Source organism: Chiloscyllium plagiosum, unplaced genomic scaffold (genome assembly GCF_037043375.1).
Source record: "Chiloscyllium plagiosum isolate Xiang-an unplaced genomic scaffold, Cpla_swu_hap1 HiC_scaffold_1, whole genome shotgun sequence".
NCBI classification, from domain to species: Eukaryota; Metazoa; Chordata; class Chondrichthyes; order Orectolobiformes; family Hemiscylliidae; genus Chiloscyllium; species Chiloscyllium plagiosum.
In genome coordinates, this window is record NW_028270139.1 from 62,223,780 (window position 1) to 62,245,690 (window position 21,911).

The following is a 21,911-nucleotide window of genomic DNA, read 5'->3' on the forward strand; positions in this document are numbered from 1 at the left end:
ACCCTTCAGTCCAACATGTCCATGCTGACCAAATATCCCAACCCAATCCAGACCCACCTGCTAGCACCTGGCCCATATCCCTCCAAACCCTTCTTATTCATATACCCATCCAAATGCCTTTTAAATGTTGCAATTGTACTCATCTCCACCGCTTCCTCTGGCAGCTCATTCCATACACGCAGAGGGTGACTATGTGAAAAAGTTGCCCCTTTGGTGTCTTTTATATTTTTCCCCTCTCACCTAAACCTATGCCCTCTTGTTCTGGAGTTCCCCACCCTAGGAAAAAGACTTTCTCTATTTATCCTATCCATGCTTCACATGATGATATAAACCTCTATAAGGTCACCCCTCAGCCTCCGAGGTTCCAGGGAAAACAGCCCCAGCCTATTCAACCTCTCCCTACAGCTCAAATCCTCCAACTATGGCAACACCCTCGTAAATCTTTTCTGAACCCTTTCAAGTTTCTCAAAATCCTTCCAATAGGAAGGGGACCAGAATTACATGCAATATTCCAAAAGTGGCCTATACAGCTGCAACATGACCTCCCAACTCCTGTACTCAATACTCTGACCAATAAAGGAAAGCATACCAAATGCCGTCTTCACTATCCTATCTATCTGCGACTCCACTTTCAAGGAGCTATGAATCAGCCCTCCAAGGTCTCTTGGTTCAGCAACACTCCTTAGGACCTTACCATTCAGTGTATAAGTCCTGCTAAGATTTGCTTTCCCAAAATGCAACACCTCGCATTTATCTAAATTAAACTCCATCTACCACTTCTCAGCCAATTGGGCCATCTGATCAAGACCCTGTTGTAATCTGAGGTAACCATCTTGATGTAGGTTTGCTCGCTGAGCTGCAAGGCACATTTTAAGACGTATTGTCACCATACTAGGTAACATTTTCAGTGAACCTCCAGATGAAGCATTGCTGATGATTCCTGCTCTCTCTATATATGTTTGCATTTCTTTGAATTGGTGATGTTATTTCCTGTGGTTATGTCATTTCCTGTTCTTTTTCTCAGAGGGTGGTAAATGGGGTCCAACTCAATACGTTTGTTGATAGAGTTCCGGTTGGAATGCCATGCTTCTAGGAATTCTTGTACATCCAGAACCTCAACTTGAGCTACATATCTTCTCAAAACTCACTGAGGCAACCTTCTTTGCTGTCCACTACATCTCCAATTTTGGTGTCATCTGCAAACTTACTATACCTCTTATGCTCACAGCCAAATCATTTATATACATGATGAAAAGTAGTGAATTTTTCTGTAGCCTCTCTGCCTCCTCAATGCTCCATGTCCCTCTACCTATCTTTGTATCATCTGTAAACTTAGTCAGAATGCTCTCAGTTCCTTCATCTAGATTGTTAATGTATAAGGTGAAAAGTTGTGGTCCCAACACTGACCCTTGCGGAACTGGCTGCTATCTTGAGAAAGGGACCCTTTTATCCCTATTTTCTGCCTTCTGCCAGACAGCCAATCTTCTATCCATGCTAGCACCTTGCCTTTAACATCATGGTCCCTTACCTTACTCAGTAGCCTCCTGTGTAGCACCTTGTCAAAGGCCTTCTGAGTCCAGGTAGGTAACATCCATTGGCTCTCTTTGGTCTTACCTGCTCGTTACTTCCTCAAAGAATTCTAGCAGAGTTGTCAGGCATGACCACATCTTGGTGAAACCATACTGACTTTGCCCTACTTTACCATATGCTTCCAAGTATGCAGAACTCTCATCCTTCAGAATGGATTCTAGGATCTCACCTGTGATTGAGGTTAGACTAATCAGTCTGTAGTTTCTGTCTTTTGCCTTAATTCCTTATAAACAGGGGTGTTATGCTGGTGATTTTCCAGCCCTCTGGGACCCTCCCTGATTCTACTGTTGCCTGAAAGACCACCACCAGCACCTCCACTATCCTTTCAGCTATTTCCCTTAGAACACCAGGGTGTAGTCTATCTGGTCCAGGTGATTTATCCCACCTTCAGGCCAGTCAGTTTTTCTAGCACCTCTTTCTTGGTGACAGCAACAATACTCACCTTTGTCCCCTGACTCTCTTGAATTTTTGGGATATTACTCAGGTCTTTCACTGTGAAGACTAACACAAAGAAATTGTTCACTTCTTCAGCCATTTCGTTATTCCCCACTACTATCTTCCTGCATCATTTTCCTGCTGCCCAATATTCACTTTTGCTTCTCTTTTGCCCTTCATATATCTAAAGAAACTCCGATAGTCTTCCTTTTATATTACTGGCTAGCTTACCCTCATATTTAATCTTCTCTCTCCTTATTTCTTTTTTTCTGTTGTTCTCTGTTGGCCTTTGTAAGCTTTCCAATCATCTGTTTCCCACTGCTCTTCAGCACATTATATGCTTTCTCTTTTGGTTTTATGCTCTCCCTGACTTCCCTAGTCAGCCATAGTTGCCTTATCCTCCCTGTACCATGCTTCTTTTTCCTCAGATTGAATCTCTGCTGTGTCGCCTAAATTACTCTCAGAAACTCCTGCCATTGCTGTTCCACTGTCTTTCCTGCTAGGCTCCTCTCCCCATCAGTTCTACCCAGCTCCTCCCTCATGCCTCTGCAGTTGCCTTTATTCAGTTGTAATATCGTTACCCTGATTCTATCTTTTCCCTCTCAAATTGCAGAGTAAATTCAATCATATTATGATCACTACCTCCTCAGGGTTCCTTCACCTTAAGCTCCCTTATCAAGTCTGCCTCATTGCATAATACTAAATCCAGTTTTGCCTGTTTGTTAGTTGGTTCCATTACAAGTTGTTCCAAAAAGCCATCTCGTAGCCATTCCACAAATTCCCTTTCTTGCCAATCACTACCACCCGACTTTCCCAGTCCACCTGCATATTGAAATCTGCAATGATCACTGTAACTTTGCCTTTCCTATACATCTTTTCTATCTCTTGGTGTTTCTTGCGCCCCAGCTCCAGACTATTGTTTGGAGGCCTGTACATAACTCCAACTATCGTTCCTCAATTCTATCCACTCAGATTCTACACCATCTGCCTCTACTTTGTTTCTTACACTAATAGGGCAACTCCATCCTCTCTGCCCACCTGTTTATCTTTTTGATAGGATGCATATCCTTGAATATTCAGCTCCTAATCCTGATCCTCTTGCAGCCATGTCTCTGTGATCCCCACCATGTGATACCTGCCAATTTCGACCTGCGCCACAAGCTCAGTTGCTTTATTCCTTATACTGCCTGCATTCAGATATAACACCTTCAGTCCTGTATTAACGACCCCTCTTCTCATTGTCATTAGTTTGTCCAGTGTGCTTGAAGTTTGATTGCTAACCCTTTCCATACACTCTGTCATATTTGTGTCTGTGCTGGAGTTTTTAATAACCTCTAATGGTTATTAATGCCAATGTCCCATGAATTCTGTCCCATTTCTCCCATACCAATCTTTGAGCCACGCATTTACCTGCTTAAACTTATTGACCCTGTGCCAATTAGTTTGTGGGTCAGGGAGTAATCCAGTGATTATTACCTTTTTGGTTATGCTTTTTAACTCCTAGCTGTTCATATTCCCTTAGCAGAACTTCTGCCCTAGTTATATCTATGTCATTGGTACCTTCTTTACCCTCTCACTCAAGGTCCTCTGCAGCCCAGATGAGATATCCCGAACCTGAACACCAGGTAGGCAACTCAATGTTCGGTACTCTCGATCCTGGTCACAGACAATAGTGTATATGCCCCTAACCATACTATCCCCATTAAACAACTACATTTCTCTTCTCTCCCCCCACTTGAATGGCTCCCTGCACCACGGTGCTGTTGGTCAATCAGCTCATCCTCTCTGCAGTCCCCATTCGCATCCACACAGGGAGCAAAACTCTTGAACCCGTTGAAGGACAAGGGTTGAGGCTCCAGCTCGTCTATTGCCTGGCCCCCTCTACCTGCCTCACTCACAGCCACAGCATCCTGTCCCTGATCACTGGCTGAATTAGAGTTACTTAGTCTAAGGGGTGTGACTGTCTCCTTACACACAGCATCCAGGTAACTCTCCCCCTTCCTGATGTATCGTAATGTTTAATGTTCAGACTCCAGCTCATCAACTCTGAGCCAGCGTGCTTCCAGCAACTAACATTTCCTACAATCACTGGGAAACACAATGGGGTCCACCACCTCCCACATCATGCAGAAACAACACATCATCTGACCATCCACTCTTATTTTATTTAATTAGTTTTGAATTTTTTTCACTTTTAACTGTTTTTGTATCTCTGCTTATGCAAGTTGTAACCAATAAATACATTGTAATCAATAAATTAACAAGATTCAATTTAACAGATTCAAGTTTAGCACACCCTTTATTAGCCAATCAAATCATAGCCCTCCTGAGATGTCACTTTTTAGTTTCCCTCTCAGAATCAGAAATGTTTACCCTCCCAGACTGCTCTCCGCTCGCTCCCGCTCAGTTCCGGAAGTGCACGCCCCAAATCCACGAGGTGAGTTTATAATCTCTTACCTTCCCAGACTGTTCTCTGTTCGCTCCTGCTCAGCTCTGGTTCTGAAATGCAGGCCTCAAATCTACGAAGTCAGTTTTTATAATCTCTTAACTTCCAGACTGCTCCCTGTTCAGCTCCTCTCCCCGTGTTTGAATCAAGGCTGTAATGATGTCAGGAACAGAGTGGTCCTGCCTGAACCCAAACGGAATGTCAGTGAGCAGGATAATGCAAAGCAAATGCTGCTTGATAGCACTGTTGATGATCCCTTCCATCACTTTACTTATGATCAAGAATAGAATAATGAGGCAGTAAATAACCAGGTTGGATTTGTTGAGCATTTCGTGGGCAGGACATATCTCGACAATTTTTTACTTTGCTGTATAGATGGCAGTGTTCTGTAGCTTCTGAATAACAGAGGTTGAGACTTAACTGTACCCTCTAGCTATCTTTGGTAAGGGTAAAAGATCACCATACAGCAGAGCAAATGGAGCCACTGACCGTTGAGATATCCAGTCCAAATATGTGCTTATGGTTTAATAGGTCCCTGCAAGTTCTCATCATTAAGTGATTGGTGAAAGAAGGGAGGTCGACAGCTTGGGATAATTGGAAAACTTGGTTACAGGGCTCTCAGAGGCTAAATGACCTCTTATGATCTGCCAGAATGATTGTGTAATCACTTCCAAGTTGGATTTTTCTGGCTATGATTTATGTTGAGTATGATAGCCTATCATTTTGGCTAAACACTCAAGATGATAAACAGCAGCCATGCCATACTGCATGTCATAGGGAGCCTGAGTTGAATATGAACTGCACCAGCTGTTGGTCGGCAAATGGAATTAGGAAATGCTGACCATTGGACATACTGGGCACAAGATCCAAAGTATGATTCCTTTCTCCTCAGCAGATTCACTATATTGTCCCTATTTATTTGTTGGAGATAATGGCATATACTATTCAAGGGGGCTAGGACGAGAAGCAATGAATCCAAGAGGAATTTTCACCTCTCTGGAGGGGAAGATACTGGAGCTCGCAGTAAATGAATGGAATTGCACATTTGGAAGAGGTAAAGTTGAAGGAAGGCCGTGGATAGTGAGATTCATGGGAGAGGGGGACGGGGGAGCTCGCTTTAGCAAATAGCATTGAGGGAGGGCTACAGAATTACAAAATATTATTTTAATGGCATTTGACGTTGGAGGCTTGTGGAATTTGTGGACAAAGGTGTGTCTCATTATCGAGGGGCCTAAGTTTCAACTCTCAATGATGTGTATTTAGGAAATATCTCTCTGAATTCATGTCAAATGATGATAAGCTCCTTTGTGCTCTTTGTTTGTCTCCATAGCAGGTGGAACATTAGTAAGCTTGCAGCTACTAGCCCGTGGAAGCATCAATCACCTCTGAGGCTCCCTCCTCAAAGGGCACAGCATCATATCTTTGCTGATGGTCTGTGTAATGTTGGCCCTGGTGGAGTGTCATGCCTGTGCTCAGAAGTAGTTTATGGATTTCTCATGTGGTGATCCATTATTTTGAGAGGGTAACATTTATTGTTACAGAAACTAGTCATTGAAAAGTTCCAGGCCTCTGAATATCCTTAGCACTTAGGAGTGCCTGTGGATATTTCTATTGTGAAGCCCCAATATACTCACTATTTAAGGCCAAAGACAATTTGCACATTGGTAGTGATAGTTTGTACTGTATATAAACACTCTGGCTGTCCGGAGAGAGATTATATTGCAACATTTCACAATCAATATCTCCTTCCACCTTTGCAAATCCAATCATGGCCGTAAACCTCTGGTTCTGTTGCTTAATTGGCATTATCAATGGTAAATGGGTCATACTTATGAGCAAGGAGAAAGTGAGGACTGCAGATGTTGGAGATCAGTCCATACTTATGAGCACTCCTGAATATTTGTACAAACCTTTATACTGTGATGGGCTGCAGTTTGTGAAATTTCACCAAGATTTCAACATAATTCCAAGCAGGACCCAAAAGTGAAGAAATTCAAGGCCACAGTTTAATTTAATCTCATAGGCACTGAACATCTAACAATGCGAACTGGAGGTTATCTCACCAAACAGCATGTCACACAATAATGGCTCTGGAATGAGACAAAAGCAATGTCATTTGGACATCTGGAGTAAGTCATTCTAGGCCTGTAGACATGGTTAGTAGGTTATACCTTTACTAACCTCTGCCTGTCTGATGATGCTACCTGTCCCCTGTAGCTCCTTCTGCAGCTGTTTGCTGGACCTGTCATGGCAATAGAATTCCCATGGGGAATAACAACCGCAAAGTTCAATGCTGGAGTGCACAAACTTTATTCTAGCATTTTCTGTGCGCATCTTACGCTGAGAGAAAGGTCCTACTGCAGACTGAAAACCAGGAAAACTCGAAGGTTACATCATCTATGAAACCCTCTCACCTCCAACACCAGTCTTCTACTGAAAGTAGCCATAGCCTGGTTTTGATCCTTTATATCCACCATTGTAGCATAACCTGGTGAGACTCCCTCAAAGTTTTTTTTATGGCCCATTCATGAAATGGCATGGTCAATGAACATTATTGATTTGGCTACTGATTTTGATTCCTGACTGACTTCAGTGATATTGGAGACTGACTTGAAGTTGTTGGGTTAGTGGCCTGATGTCAGTGTTGAAACTTTATTGCTGGAACAGCACAGCAGGTCAGGCAGCATCCAGGGAACAGGAGATTCGACGTTTCGGGCACAGGCCCTTCTTCAGGAATCCCTGAAGAAGGGCCTGTGCCCGAAACGTCGAATCTCCTGTTCCCTGGATGCTGCCTGATCTGCTGTGCTGTTCCAGCAATAAAGTTTCAACTTTGATCTCCAGCATCTGCAGACCTCACTTTCTCCGGCCTGATGTCATCACATCAGAGGTTAGAGTGTAAGAAGGCAGCTTTGATCCCAAGGTTACTGAACTGTTGTAAGGTTTTCATATTTTAAATAGATGTGGTGTAAAAACCATTCACATCCCCACCATTAAACTTTGTATGACAGCCTTAAGACCATAAGATCCTTGGGACCACTGTGTTTAAATGCTGTAACTAAGAAAGCAATGTTGAATTGACTTCTGATATACATAGAAATTTAAGATGGGAAAAAAAATGACTGAAAACTGATTTTATCATTAATTTGCTGAAGAAATACCGCATTTTCTTTAATATCGAGTCCTTCCACACAGTCAGTCTTAAACATTCTTTGCCAATGTAATGTTCTTTTCTTAAAGGCTCGCCTTTTTTGGGGAAGATGGGGCAATCTTGAGTTTTGTATGTGGGTAGTGATCGCTTTTCCGTATATAGACAAATTAGCTTCTTTGTTGATGTGAGTTTGCATTTCTAGTTGGACTAACTTTGAGTAAGCATGCAGTCAACGCTCTGATACTATAAATGTTGGGTAACCCCAGTTTGGAACAGGTGAAAGTGGTTGACAGGTACGTGCAGAGCAAGATCCCAGTGAACAGTCATTGAATAAATAACTAATTATTTTGTTCTGTGATGATAGCTGAGAGAGAAATCCTGACCAAGCCGAACTCACTGTTCCTCTAGCATTCCTGGGGTCTCTTACTTGAACAGGAAGCCAATATAACATTTCAAGTAAAGGCAAGAACTCCAACAAAACAATGATCCCAGAAGCAGAGTATCAGATCAGATTTTGTACTCAAGTCCTTTACCAGGGCATGAACCAACCACCTCTGACTGAGGATACATTTCTAATAATTGAACCAAATTTTATCAAGTGCTTAAAAGCAGATTCAATTTTCACTGGGAGAAATCTTCTACTTTAGCAAGCAACTTTCCCATAGCAAGGTCAGTTCAAGAAACAGTGTTCTGTACATTTCTCTGCATCATATTAAATATAAATATGAATCAAGATGCAAGAAAGATGCTCACGAATATGATGACGAGCAATAATCAAAATGTGATATAAGCATTCATAAGTAACTAACCACACCATTATTCATACTGCTGAAGAAACTTCATGATCAACAACTGTATTTATTCAGCTGAAATGCATCAGCTGTTGAAGGAGCCAAAAACAGACCTTAATTACAAGTGTCATTTGTTACAATTACAAAGCTATTTATTTTACAAGATTTGTGGCAGTTTGACTGCTCATAATAAATGTATAATTTCAAAGAGCAGATATTTACAGAAATAGAATGTGCACTTCTATTTTTCTATCATTATCCATCTTGACAAAGTAGACAAATTGCTGCTAAATTAACCGTTACAAAAGAAGTGTTGTTTACATTAATATTACCAATGACAGCTGCATAATTTACATTTGCATCATGGTAACAGAAAATCTGCATTATATAATATCTAAAGTTAACTAGCCTATGTTCCACTAAAAAAAGTCTCAAGGATCCTATTACCCATATAAAAGGTCCGCTATATTTTGCACAAAATTTTTGAGTTGATACATTCCTTAGAAATAGTCTCAACCCACTGATATCCCTCATACTGTTGCACAACTAAAGAATCAATCAATTCCTGTTGTTAATTTTCAATGTTCACAGAAGTCAAAACTAAGTCATAATTAATCACAATGTTACATTAATTGTTAACTGAGGTGTCTCAAACTATTGTAAACAAAAACGTTAGATTAAACCCTCAAGCCTCATAAGTAATTCACAATTGAACCATATCGCTAATACCATTTGCCCAGGATTTTACTGTCATAATGACAATGAAATTATAAGTGCTCCCTATCATTACAAATGTGAAATCAACAGCAATACCTCATGCCTGTTAAGTACAAAAGCGCAAAGCTTATGTCAGTGAGTTGCCACAGCTCCCAGGGGGCACTGTTCAAGTTATCTGATTTGGTTTGAACATTCACTTTTCACACTATCAATCTCAGTAAAAACTCTTGAAAAAGTTAAAACTTGTTGAATGATATGTAATGGGTTGTAAAACAACAGATTGACTAACAATTACAACTTTGCCAACACTTTAGCCCTGAAAAATTTCCTAACATTTTCAAAATAGTATCACTAAATATCGCTCAACTAAAAGCCCAAAATTCAATTCCAAGTGAAATTTGTGAAATTCCAAGTTGGTATTGGCAAAATGGGCTAATTGGTCTCTTTTGCCGTTTGTTCATTTCCTCTCAGGTACACTGTTTAAAATGTATAACCTGAAGTCAAGTGTTAATTAACTCTCTTGTCTCTTTCTACCACGGTGCAGTTCAGAGTTGGAATTTCTTAATGTTTACAATCTGAACAGTTAGCAACTATACAGGTGCTTTTCTGACCTCCGTCCAAAATTTTAATAGAAATACTGAGGTAAAAAAAAACAGACTGGTTTTTAATATCATTTCACAGGGGGCTTCAACAACTTCAAACTAATTCATGCTGGAATATCAAGGAACTCTCATGGAGAAATTCTATCCAAGTGTCAATAGAAAGTGAAATCTAAGTTGCAGTTAGCTCCTCTGGAATAGGAACATTTTGGAATAAATAGGAATACAAAACTTTTATATTCTGTGACAGGTAGCAATTAATCATTAGTTTTGTTTGGCAAATCATAATTAGAAGCAGCTAAAAGGATGCCAAACCTCTGAAGATATACAAAACTATTATCTGAACAGAAGTGAGATCCATGCTGCCAAATGTTGATTCAATGACACCAATCAGAACTTTGGTCACAGTCAGTTTGAGATTCTGAAAGGCAGTTCAACTTCTGCTTGTCGGGGCTGTTGTATTATTTACAACATAATGTTAAATTCATGAGATTGAAATGCCTAACTGCCTCTTTTTCTCTCTCGGTCCAAGCAATAACTGATTACTATATATGCAATTCATGACTTTGTCTTCAACTGTCAGTGTTGATCAGCCAGAGTAGAAACTGCTGAACTCGAGGTTTATTTCCCTTCCAGTTAAGGGGTGAAACCACAGGAGGTATTGTGAAAGCACTTCAGACCACGCTACATTTTTATAACAGAGCATCTGTGTTACAAATCTCAAATGATTTTGATCTGTCAACTCTACAGTACTCTACAAATACAGTGACATAGCAATGTTTTCACAAGGTACTGTCATAATTTAGCATATCAAGGTTCAAACTGTACCATTCTCTACACTGATGCAACAATGGACTGACTTCATCTTACATTCATACAGCTTTAAAATATCAAAATGGTGTAAATGACTGAAAAAGATCATTCAAGAACCATGTTTGAGAAGAACCTGGATGGAAGTTCAGTGAGGCAATTCTATCCAATGGACTAACAGTATGCTGCACTAATGACAATGGGCTTGGAAAAATTCTCCAGGCGTATATGATAAAACAATGTATATAAATTTTGGGGAAAATTTGCCTATTTCAGCTGATCAATCCTGGGACTCAAACGCTAAACACACAATCTTAAAGGGTTCACTATAGACAGGAATCATACCTGCAAAGCCACAGACTTTTGTTGCACTCTAGGAGCTTGACATAATCTAAGGGGACAGCCCATGACAGTGGGCAACAATTTTGGAGATGCCATTTTTCAAAAGAGCTGTTAACAAGAGGGGAAAGTATAACTGATCTCATCGCTACCAATCTGTCTGCCGCAGGTACGTCAGTTCATGACAGTGTTGGAAAGAGAGACCACTGCATTGTCCTTGAGGAGATGAAGTCACACCTTCATGTTAAGAAAAACGAACCATCATCATGAATAAATCTCGCACCTCAAGAATGGGCATCCAGTCTTCAAGGTTCTACGGATCATCAACAGCAGCAGAATTATACTCCAACACAATCTGCAACCTCAACAACCAGCATATCCCCTACTCTACCATTACCATCAAGTCAAGGGATCAACTCTGGCTCAATTCAGGAATGCATGGCAGAAACAACAAACAAAAAAGTAAGGTATTAGCCTGGTAACGATACAAAACAGGACAACTTCCATGCCAAACAGCACAAGCAACAGCAACAGTGATTCTACAACCAGCAGATCAGACCTAAGCCTTGCAGTCTTGCCATATTTAATTGGAAATGGTGATAGACAATGAAACAACTTACTACAAGAAAATGAGGCACCACACGGCACGGCACGGTGGCCCAGTGGTTAGCACTGCTGCCTCACAGCGCCTGTAGACCCGGGTTCAATTCCCGACTCAGGCGACTGACTGTGTGGAGTTTGCACATTCTCCCCGTGTCTGCGTGGGTTTCCTCCGGGTGCTCCGGTTTCCTCCCACAGGTGAATTGGCCATGCTAAATTGCCCGTAGTGTTAGGTTAAAGGGGTAAAGGTAGGGGTATGGGTGGGTTGCGCTTCGGCGGGTCGGTGTGGACTTGTTGGGCCGAAGGGCCTGTTTCCACACTGTAAGTAATCTAATCTAATCTAATCTAAACATCCCTATTCTGAACAATGTCCATCACACATCACAGCAAAGAATTCAGAGCAGTCTACAGACAGAAGTGCTGAGTAGATGATTCATTGCGGCCTCCTCAGCATGCTAATCTTTATCAAATTCGATTCACTTTACATGTTAACACGAGACGGTTGGAGGCCTTGGATAAATGTAGGGCACTGAAAACTTTCTGGCAATAGTACTGGGGACATGTGTTCCAGAACTTGCTGTGCCACTTGCAAATTGTTGCAGAACTGTTACAACACTGATGTCGACGTGACTGTGTAGAAAAGTTCCCAGAACTTTTCAGAACTTGCTGTGCAGAAAAAGCAGGAGAAATCCAATTTCCACAATTACTGTCCCATCAGTCTACTCTCGAACGTCAGTAAAGTAATGGAAGGTGTCATCAACAGTGCTCTCAAGCGGCACTTGTTCAGCAGTAATCTGCTCAGTGACGCTGAGTTTAGGTTCCACCAGGACCACTCAGCTCCTGACCTCATTATAGCCTTAGTTCAAAGATGGACAGTAAATTTGAATTCCAGAGGTGAGGTGAGAATGACAGCCCCAGACATGAAGGCTGCACTCGACCATGCAAAAAAGCCCAGCAAAACTGGAGTCGATGGGTATCAGGGACAATCTTTCTACTGGTTGGAGTTTTCCCTGACACATAGGAAGTTGGTTGTAGTTGTTGGAGGCCAGTCATCTCAGCTCCAGGACATCACTGCAGGAATTCTTCAGGGTAGTGTCCTAGGCTCAACTATCTTCAACTGAACCATCAATGACCTTCCCTCTATCATAAGGTCAGAACTGGCATATTCACCGATGACTGCACAGTGTTCAGCATCATTTTGGACTCCTCAAATACAACATGGTCTGGGCAATATCCAGGTTTGGGCTGACAAATGGCAAGTAGCACTCATGGCATACAAATATACAAAGTCCAGACAATGGTCATTTCCCATAAAGGAGAGAATTTAACTATTACCCTATGCCATTCAATAGCATTATCACCACTGAATTCCACACTGTCAATATCAAGGACATTTACCAATGGTGAGAAACTGAACTGGATTAGCTACATAAATACTGTGACCACGAGAGCAAGTCAAAGGCTACAAATGTGACAGCGAGTAACCCAATTCCTCACTCCCTAAAGTACCATGTACACGGCACAAGTCAGGACTGTGATAAATACTTGCCAATTGCCTGGATGAGTACAACTCCAACAGTACTCAAGAAGCCTTATACCATGCAGGACACAGCAGTCTGGTTGACAGACACCACAACCACATACATTCAGTCTCTCTGTTATCAATGCTCAGTAGCAGCAGTGTGTACTATCTACAAGATGCACTGCACAAATTCACTAAGGCTCCTTAGATAGCTCCTTTCAACTCCACAACCACTTCCATGTAGAAGTTTAGGGCAGCAGATTTTGGGGAAATACCACCACCTGCAAATTCCCCTCCGAGCCACTTGGCATCCAGGTTTGGAAATAAATAAACATTTCTTCAGTATCACTGGGCCAAAAGCCTTAAACTCCATTTCTGATGATATTATGATATTAGACCAGATGGAATGCAGATTTCAAGAAGACAGCTCAGCATCACTTTCTCCACTGGATTCCTGAAGAATTCCTGATTCCTGAAGAAGGGCTTATGCCCGAAACGTCGATTCTCCTGCTCCTTGGATGCTGCCTGACCTGCTGCGCTTTTCCAGCAACACATTTTTCAGCTCTGATCTCCAGCATCTGCAGTCCTCACTTTCTCCTAATCACCTTCTCCAGAGCAACTAGAGGTGGATAATACATTCGGGCTCAGCCAGTGACACCCACATCTTGTGTATGAAGTTTTTTAAAAGCCCTGATCATTTCTCTTCCCAATAATTTAGTAGATACTAAGGATCCAAAGGTATTATTGGAAGATGGACAGATAATTTCCTGGTAACCTAGCGACAATCCATCCTTCAATTAATAATATCAAGGAGAAACAGAGATTAAAGAGTCATTCACCTAGTCATTGATTGTGCCATTTTGATATTCCTAAAATTATTGCCTCATGTGCACAGTCACCGGTTACTACCTCATTGAGCATAAAGGACTTTTGAAATATTTTGAGGCACCTAATATATGAAGCATATAACATCCTCAAAAATCCCAAACATGCATCACCTGCAACTTGGAATCATTTCAAATTGACAGATGTTTATATTGTGGCTGATTCCAGGAAAGCAGATGTACACAGTTATTAAAATTATTGTTTGATGGAAGCTTTTAGATTTTACTGAATTTTCATGGGCTCAGTTAGAGAGGGATTTTAACCAATCCCACATCAGGTATTAGGCAGTCTAAATGCACAATGAGACCCTTTCTAAAAACTATACCCAAAAGTACACCTTAACTCAATCCTCTAAAGAATACCTTCCAACATGCCACTTTCTGATTCTCAGCTTGGTCGCCCAATGAATCCGGGAAAATGTTGCTTGCAACTTGCACCTAGAAGGAACTAAAGACCAATTAACCATATCACTTCTTGTAGGATCTGGTTGAAGCAAAGGAGATATTTAACTGCTTTTTTTTAATCTGGGGCCTTCATAAGACAATATTCAAAAGGTATTTATGTGCATTTTATCAGAGAGACTAGCAAAAAATCAATAGTCATTCTTTCAAAGTATGGCATAGTTTACAGTTCTATAAGATTCCTTTTGTTAGTGTTAAAAAAGCAAAATATAAACAGTTTCATATATGGAGATATAATAGCCACCAAGTATTTGGATTTCAGACTTGCTATTTGCTTAATTTACACTACAAAAGCACTTCATTGGCACTTTGGGGTGACCTGCGATCATGAAAGATGCAATATAAATGCATCTCTTTCTATCTTAATTGATTAATCTAGTAAATTCTATACTGAGTAAATCAGCTGCAAACAAGAGAGCTATAAAAGCAAGCACTCTTCAGATTGAAGGCAAGGATCCGAGAGCATCTATTGTGCTGCCAATTTGCTTGAATAACAAATTGCATTTCTTTTCAAAATGTTGTGAACCTGATGAACTAAGGGGCTAGTTATCACAGTTGGCTAGGTTACCAATGTGTGGTTCAGAATAACACCAACAGCATAGATTCAATTCCCACTTTAGCTGAGGTAGACCCAGAACTCACCTCCTTGTCCTGCCTCAGAGAGTGCAAGGCAAAGGCAAACTGTCACTAACACAATCTGACAGAGAAACAGCTCAGGATGAAGTTAGAGTAGACCACAAGCCAGGGGGCTGTCTTTAGGCAAAGCACAAAAAGAAAATAATTTTAAAAAATAAGGAAATACTACAGTGAATCTTTGTCACATCAGCCCGCACACTGTCCAAATCATTGGCTGATTTAGTATGCTGTAGTTTCGAATACAGCCAATATTATGGCAAGTTAAAAATATATAAGCTAATCAATGACGGTAAGTGCAACAACGGAAAAACAAGTTATAAATGCAAATTTTATAAAAGTATAAAATTCCTTTTTCTGTACTTCATTTAATCTTTCTAGTGTATAAACGCCAAATTGACATGTTTTCAGTGAATTGGGTAATTTTGGAGACCAGTCACTTAGGCACAGGGCTGTGCATGTTTGATTGTTTTCTAAGAAATAGATATCATGTGTCTTGAAAATGGATACTTGAGGATTATGTCACTGTAGGACAAATTAAATCTGGAATATTCTTTTACAGGAACTTGATTGAAATATGTGATTGGACAATAGGGAGATAATCTTTCCAGTCCCATGTTAACCTGATAAAGAAGATAAACATCACAGTTGATTATCAATGATAACTCCAAGCAAACTAATGGTTATTCATTGGTTATGAATATCTGCACTTGATATGCAGGCTGCATTGCAACAATTCTTCCCAAATAGCTTGAGAAGTCACAGCCAATTTAGTTATAAGCACCATGTAATTCAACTTTGATACATGACAAGCCTCAAAGATAGCCCATAAAGTATTGTATGTGTATGGTCAGGATTCTACTTTTGAGTATTTAATATGGTTCAATGTTGTTTCTAAAATCAGATAATTTGAATTGATAGCTATTGCTTCATAACATACATTAACAATGGAATGATGTAAGTTGCTGAATGAAGTGAACCTGTTAATTGTGAATTCTTATGAAGCAAAATATCTTCATTTTATGATGTATGATTTGTTCATTATAAAGGACGTAGCTGTCCATATATTTTACAGGTGTTGACATAGTTTATTCATTCTTAACCAATGGATTACTTTTCAGAAAGACAGTGTTCAGCTCCTGCATGAGTTCTGAATGCAGTTTTGCATCAGTTCCAAAAACCATTTTAGAAAGAGTGCCTTCTGTTTGACCTGAAGTCTGCAGTCCTTGATTACGTTTTAATTTTGTGTTGTTTTGTGTTACATTGATTTGACCTGGGCGTAAAGTGGATCTATTTGGCTCCTGTCCATTTGCAGGCAGAACCTCTGAGTGAAGTTGGCAGGCAGCCAAGTGATGAGGTCGCCCCTGAGTACCCTCACGAAATGTTTGATGAAGGGCATCGTTCAGCTTCAATTTGCTGCAGTCCTGCAATAAGAATTTAAATGCTGAAAGGGGGAAATTTAATATGCTTACGAAACACAACTTCTCCAACTTAGAGAAACCATAATATTGCTTGCTGTAAAACTAGGATATAGCAACATATTAAATATTCATTTTATTTACGCAGAGCAATGACAATCCCCTGCTCTTCCCCACAGTTGTGCAACTTCTTTCCCTTCAAGTGTTTATGTAGTTCTCTTTTGAGTGTTACAACTTCTACCACCCTTTCATTAAGTAAGTTCCAGATTATAACCACTCATTGTCTTAAAAACATTTCCTCATGTCAGTTCTGGGTATTTTGCTAATCACTTGACATCTGTCCACTAGATAATGACCGTCTTGCCATTGGAAACTATAGTAACTTTAATGAGATCAGCCAGCTGGACATCTTAAATATCAATTCCCTGCTTGGACAAGATTAACAGCCCCAATCAGGGAGACCGGGCTGACATAAAAGGATGAATGTCAGGAATACTGGGACCCTGAATGTCTGACTCAGTGAGAGGCAGTGCTATTGTCAAAGACTATGCATTTAACAATAAAAGATGACTGGTGATGGGATGCAAGCTCGGAAGAATTATTTAAGAAAGATTCATGAAAAACGTTCATGAATTATAACATCGCTGGGAAACCTACTCTGAATTTCTGCTTGGAAGAAAACATTTCCAATGTTTCCAGTGTGCCCACCTGACTGGAGTCCCTAGTCCCTGGTACCATTCAAGTAAATCTCCACTGCGTCTAGGCCATGACAGCCTTCCTGAAGTGTCAGGGTTGGAACTGAGCATAAATTTAGGCTGAATGCATGTCGGTGTTTTACACAGGTTTTGTATCAGTTCTTTGCATTCTCTGCATTGGTGTTCTATTCCCTCTGAAGGGCACCTTTGTTTTGACAAGTAAGTTTTACCGGTGACCTTAAACAGCAATTCCACCTCTCAGAAACAATAACCCCCCCTCCTCCCCACCCCCGCCAATTTAAACTTTTCCCTGCCAACAAAAACTAGCAGGGAATGCAAAACAGGTCAAAAACAATTATAATGCAAAGAGCACACAAATGTAAAACAGTAATTACGTTTTTGTCCTGCTTGTGCTCATTAATTGCATAAGTTTCTTAATCAGTTTATACTGAGAATACTGGACTGATTGACTTCTTGCAATGTAGCCACTCTCCTATCTCATACATATCTCTCTCTCTCGCTTTCTGTTGATCTGCAAAAAGGTGAGGATGATTTTCAATGTATGTTGTTTCACTTGTAAACATCATCTTACAATGCTCACTTGAGATTTCTTGATGGAGTGGGCGAGCCAATGTCGAAATGTGCCTTGGTGTGTTGCGCATACTTTAAATATGGGGCACACTAATTTACTATGTGAAAATTTTGTGTCACAGTAAAGTATGGAATAAGGACAAAGAAGCCTGTTCATTTGCAACCAACAGAAACATCTCCTCAATAACATTAGGCCTAGAAATTCACAAATGGCTGCAGTTATACTGCTACTTCCTATTGATGCAAAGCGACCTTGCGTGCACATGGTTCAGAAAAGTAGCATTATACCTCAGGAATTTGTTCCTGACCTGAATCCCTAGTAGAAATATCAATGCAAGACACCTCATACCACAAGAGTTTCATTCTCATTGTGGCAAAGTATGGATCACTGGTCATTGTCAAATTGGTGATTTATAATGTTAAGATAGTGCCTTAGCTTTCCTTGATATTTTCTAATTTATTTTATTTTCATAAATGGCACATTTGTATATCAGGTGGGAAAGGTGTTTTCTCTTCATTATCCTCATATTGGTGCATTAACTTGTTTCCCAACACTGCACTGTGTTGCAAGACTAATCTTGAATATTGCATTGGTTACAGATTAATGATGTTTTAAATGTCAGCGAATTGGTCGCTTAAATTGTATCGCAACAAAATAGTTCACAGTCAGTATTACAGATATTTAGATTGGTTGATCTCATACAGCATTACTCATAGAACATGTTCTATTTTCATAAGCGTAGAACATACTACTCGAGAATGAGACACTGTGGGCAATTTATTAGCTGTTGCTGCATTGCAGATGTGTTGTTCTTTAAAGGCCAGCAGAAGTAAATGCTGACTATTTTAAGATCAATTGCATTTTGATCAATAAGATTAATCACGGGCCAGACTTGATTTTCCTTTGCTTTGGATGTGATTGCAGAGGTCAGTCGGAAGTTGCACTTATTCTGACCAAATAAGACATTTTGATCTAGAAATCCAACCACAATGCCTGCTTCTCAGGTACCAAATAACCTTCAAAGTCTCTATGCTTTCTCATTACAAGTTGCAGTGCAGTGCTTATTATGCAAATAAAGGACACTGTGCATGGAGCAAAATTAGCTTGCATCAGTACTGGCTGCATTCTGTAAAAACAGGCTTTCATCGCATCTACCATTCAGTCCTTAATGAAACAGTTTGTGGATCTGTAACCAATAAGTCATTTCATAAAATAAACTTACCGGAATACGGCAATCCTCCCTAACCAGGCCACCTCACTATTCCTAAACTAATTTGCTAACATTTGAAACATCATTAATCTGTAGCTGCTGCAATATTCAAGACTGGCCTTGTGGTACAAAATAGTATTGAGAAACAATTTAATGCACCAATGTACAAGAAAAATGAATATAAACCTTCTTGCTTACCTAATATACAAACGTGCCATTTAAAAAAATTGAAACTTGGGAAATACCCAGGAAACACAGTGGACCATCTGGGCATTAAACCTGACCGATGGTCAACAATTCATACTATGCCACAGTGGAAATTAAACTCCAGTCATGAGAGATGCCTTGCACTGATATTTCTACTCTGTTTTTCAGGTCAGGAATTAATTCCTGACATACAATGCTACATTTCCACACCATGTACATGCACGATAACTGCGCATTAATACAAATAGTAATATAATTGTAGCTGTTTGTGAACATTGACAAGTGGAATCAGCGATGGCGAACAACTTACATGCGTTTGTTCCATTTTTCTGCCATCAATCTTCTTCTGACCTGGCATTAAACCCATGTTGCTGAGTTTTGCATTCAACATTGCTGATGAAACGTGCAATTTTCCATCTAGTCGCCAAAGGTCACCTTCATGCTAAACAAAGCAAGCACAGTTTTCCATCACTGAAAGACAACTTCACTAAGACTGTTTATATCTTGGTATAGACAAAATGACAAAGTCAGGAACTAACAGCTAATGCCCATTTATTTCAGATCTAAATCAGAACATGTACATGACAAATTTAATTTCCTTACAACAAATTGTGGAGAACAAGATTTTGCAGGCGCAAAATTAACATTAAATTCCATCAGTGAGCTAATGTTTTGTTATTATTGGAACATACACATTAGAAGCAGAGGTAGGCCTCTCAAGCCGTTCTACTACTGCTCTGTATGCTCCACTATTCAACCACATCATGGCTAATCTGATTACTTCAGATACCCACCTATCCTGATAACCTTTCACTACCTTGTTTGATCAGGAATCTATCTAATTCTGCCTTAAAAATATTCAAAGACTCTGCCTTTCTCACCTTTTGAGGAACAGATATCCAAAGACTCAAAGGGAAAAAAAACATCTCCTCATCTCTGTCCTAAAGAGCCAACCCATTTTTTGTTTAATAACACAGTTACAGGACAACCACCTGATGAAGGGGCGATGCTCTGAAAGCTAGTGCTTCCAATTAAACCTGTTAGACTATAACCTGGTGTTGTGTGATTTTTACTTTTGTACACCCCAGTCCAACACTGGGACCTGGGTCCAATTCCCACCTCGGGTGACTGTCTGTCTGTGTGGAGTTTGCACATTCTCCCCGTGTCTGCGTGGGTTTCCTCCAATGCTCGGGCTTCCTCCCACAGTCCAAAGATGCGCAGGCCAGGTGAATTGGTCATGCTAAATTACCCACAGTGTTAGGTGCATTAGTCAAGGGTAAATATAGGGTAGGAGAATGGGTCTGGGTGGGTTACTCCTCAGAGGGTTGGTGTGGACTTGTTGGGCCGAAGGGCCTGTTTCCCTACTGTAGGTAATCTAATCATATACATACCAGTTTTTAATCACAGTACAAAATTCCATTTAAGGGTGAAGTTATCCAATCATTTCGTTTTTGAAACAATGTGTAACAATTCATGTGCATGTCAATTCCCTGTGCAGTTAATTTTTCACCTGACTCAGAGTACTGAATGTCATGGTCAAAATAATCAGTGGACAATTTCTGTGATAACTCCCGTTAATCCTTGACAGCTCTAACATTGAATATGGTTAGTTACGTCATTATTGTCCAACAGTTTTCCTGTATGGCTCATGTAAGTGAAACTGACCTGTCTCAAAACAATATTTTCTCACCCAGATTCCAGAATTTCTCCAAAGATTGATCGACTGCCCCTTGTTTATATGATGCCCTTCAGTAACAGTATCAGTAGAAAGAATTAGATTTCTTATGAATACTAATGCCATACAGTTTATCTTTCTTGGTTTTCCATCGATACCGCAACCATCCTTTGCTCCAAGGAAAAGTCGTATTTGATAATGAAGTCTGGACAAACCAGAATTCTCTACATTAAGTATTGGAAGGACTAAATTCAATGCTGTTTATCAACAACTCTGAACTCTTGCTATTAACTCTATTTTCCCTGCCTAGGCTTCAAACAAAGGCTGAATCATGTGAAACACAAATCTCAGGACCTGTCTGACGTAGATCTGGGCATCAAATTGCAAATCCAACCCTCAAAATACACACATTAGGTCCATTGCCACAACATTGCTTATCCCGGTCTTATTGCTACTAAAGTCCTCCTTGATTTCTTCCAATACTCGGTATTCTTGGCTTGCTTACTTTCCTCCAAAGCCTTCTCAAAATACATCACTTTTAGCCACATCTCCCAACCTTCCCTCAAAGGTTTAGCATCTTCCTTTTTTACTAGACTATCAATTCTCTCGATAACTCTTTATATGAGACCTTTACAACCTTAGTCTGTACTCCTTTCTTTCATCTCAGACTGTTTTAGAGACAAACTAAAAGAAAACATGCATCTTCAGCACAATTTTCATTTTGTAGGAATAAATATGCTCTGAACATGTCAATAAGGTGAGAATCATTTTTTTTAAAGTAGTGTCCTTCAAAATTTGTCTATAATCTCTGAAATTATCCAGCTGTGGTAAAAACCTTCTTTCGTTTTTGACAGATCTTCTCAGGATTTTAATGCCTGTTTCTATAGAAACTATAGAATATACAATCCACTTAAGGTAATCATTTAGAAAATGATGGAAGATTTAAAACCAAAACTACGAGGAAGTTTTATATTTTTCTTGGAAATTTTCTTGCTAAAACCAGTTGCTCTATGCATGCATACTTGAAAAGATATTGTGTTTTCATTTACTGGAACAAAGCTCGAAATGACTAAAAAGAAGAACATGCAGGTTTTTTGGGTATAATATGCATTTCATCAATGCCAATTGGCTATAATGT

The 21,911-nt window shown here is 40.0% G+C and overlaps 1 protein-coding gene across 5 annotated transcripts in view; it reads right to left on the reverse strand.

Moving 5' to 3' along the window:
• Positions 1-8,457: 8,457 nt before the first annotated feature.
• arap2 (ArfGAP with RhoGAP domain, ankyrin repeat and PH domain 2) overlaps positions 8,458-21,911 on the reverse strand; it is a 311,926-nt gene continuing 298,472 nt past the window's right edge. For all 5 annotated transcript variants that reach the window (XM_087987064.1, XM_087987070.1, XM_087987078.1 and 2 more), the window contains exons 32-33: positions 19,409-19,540; positions 8,458-16,400 (exon numbers count right to left, since the gene is read on the reverse strand). In XM_087987064.1, coding sequence (XP_087843190.1) covers positions 16,065-16,400; positions 19,409-19,540 — 468 coding nt within the window. In that variant the 3' untranslated portion in view covers positions 8,458-16,064. The remainder of the gene's footprint in view (positions 16,401-19,408; positions 19,541-21,911) is intronic.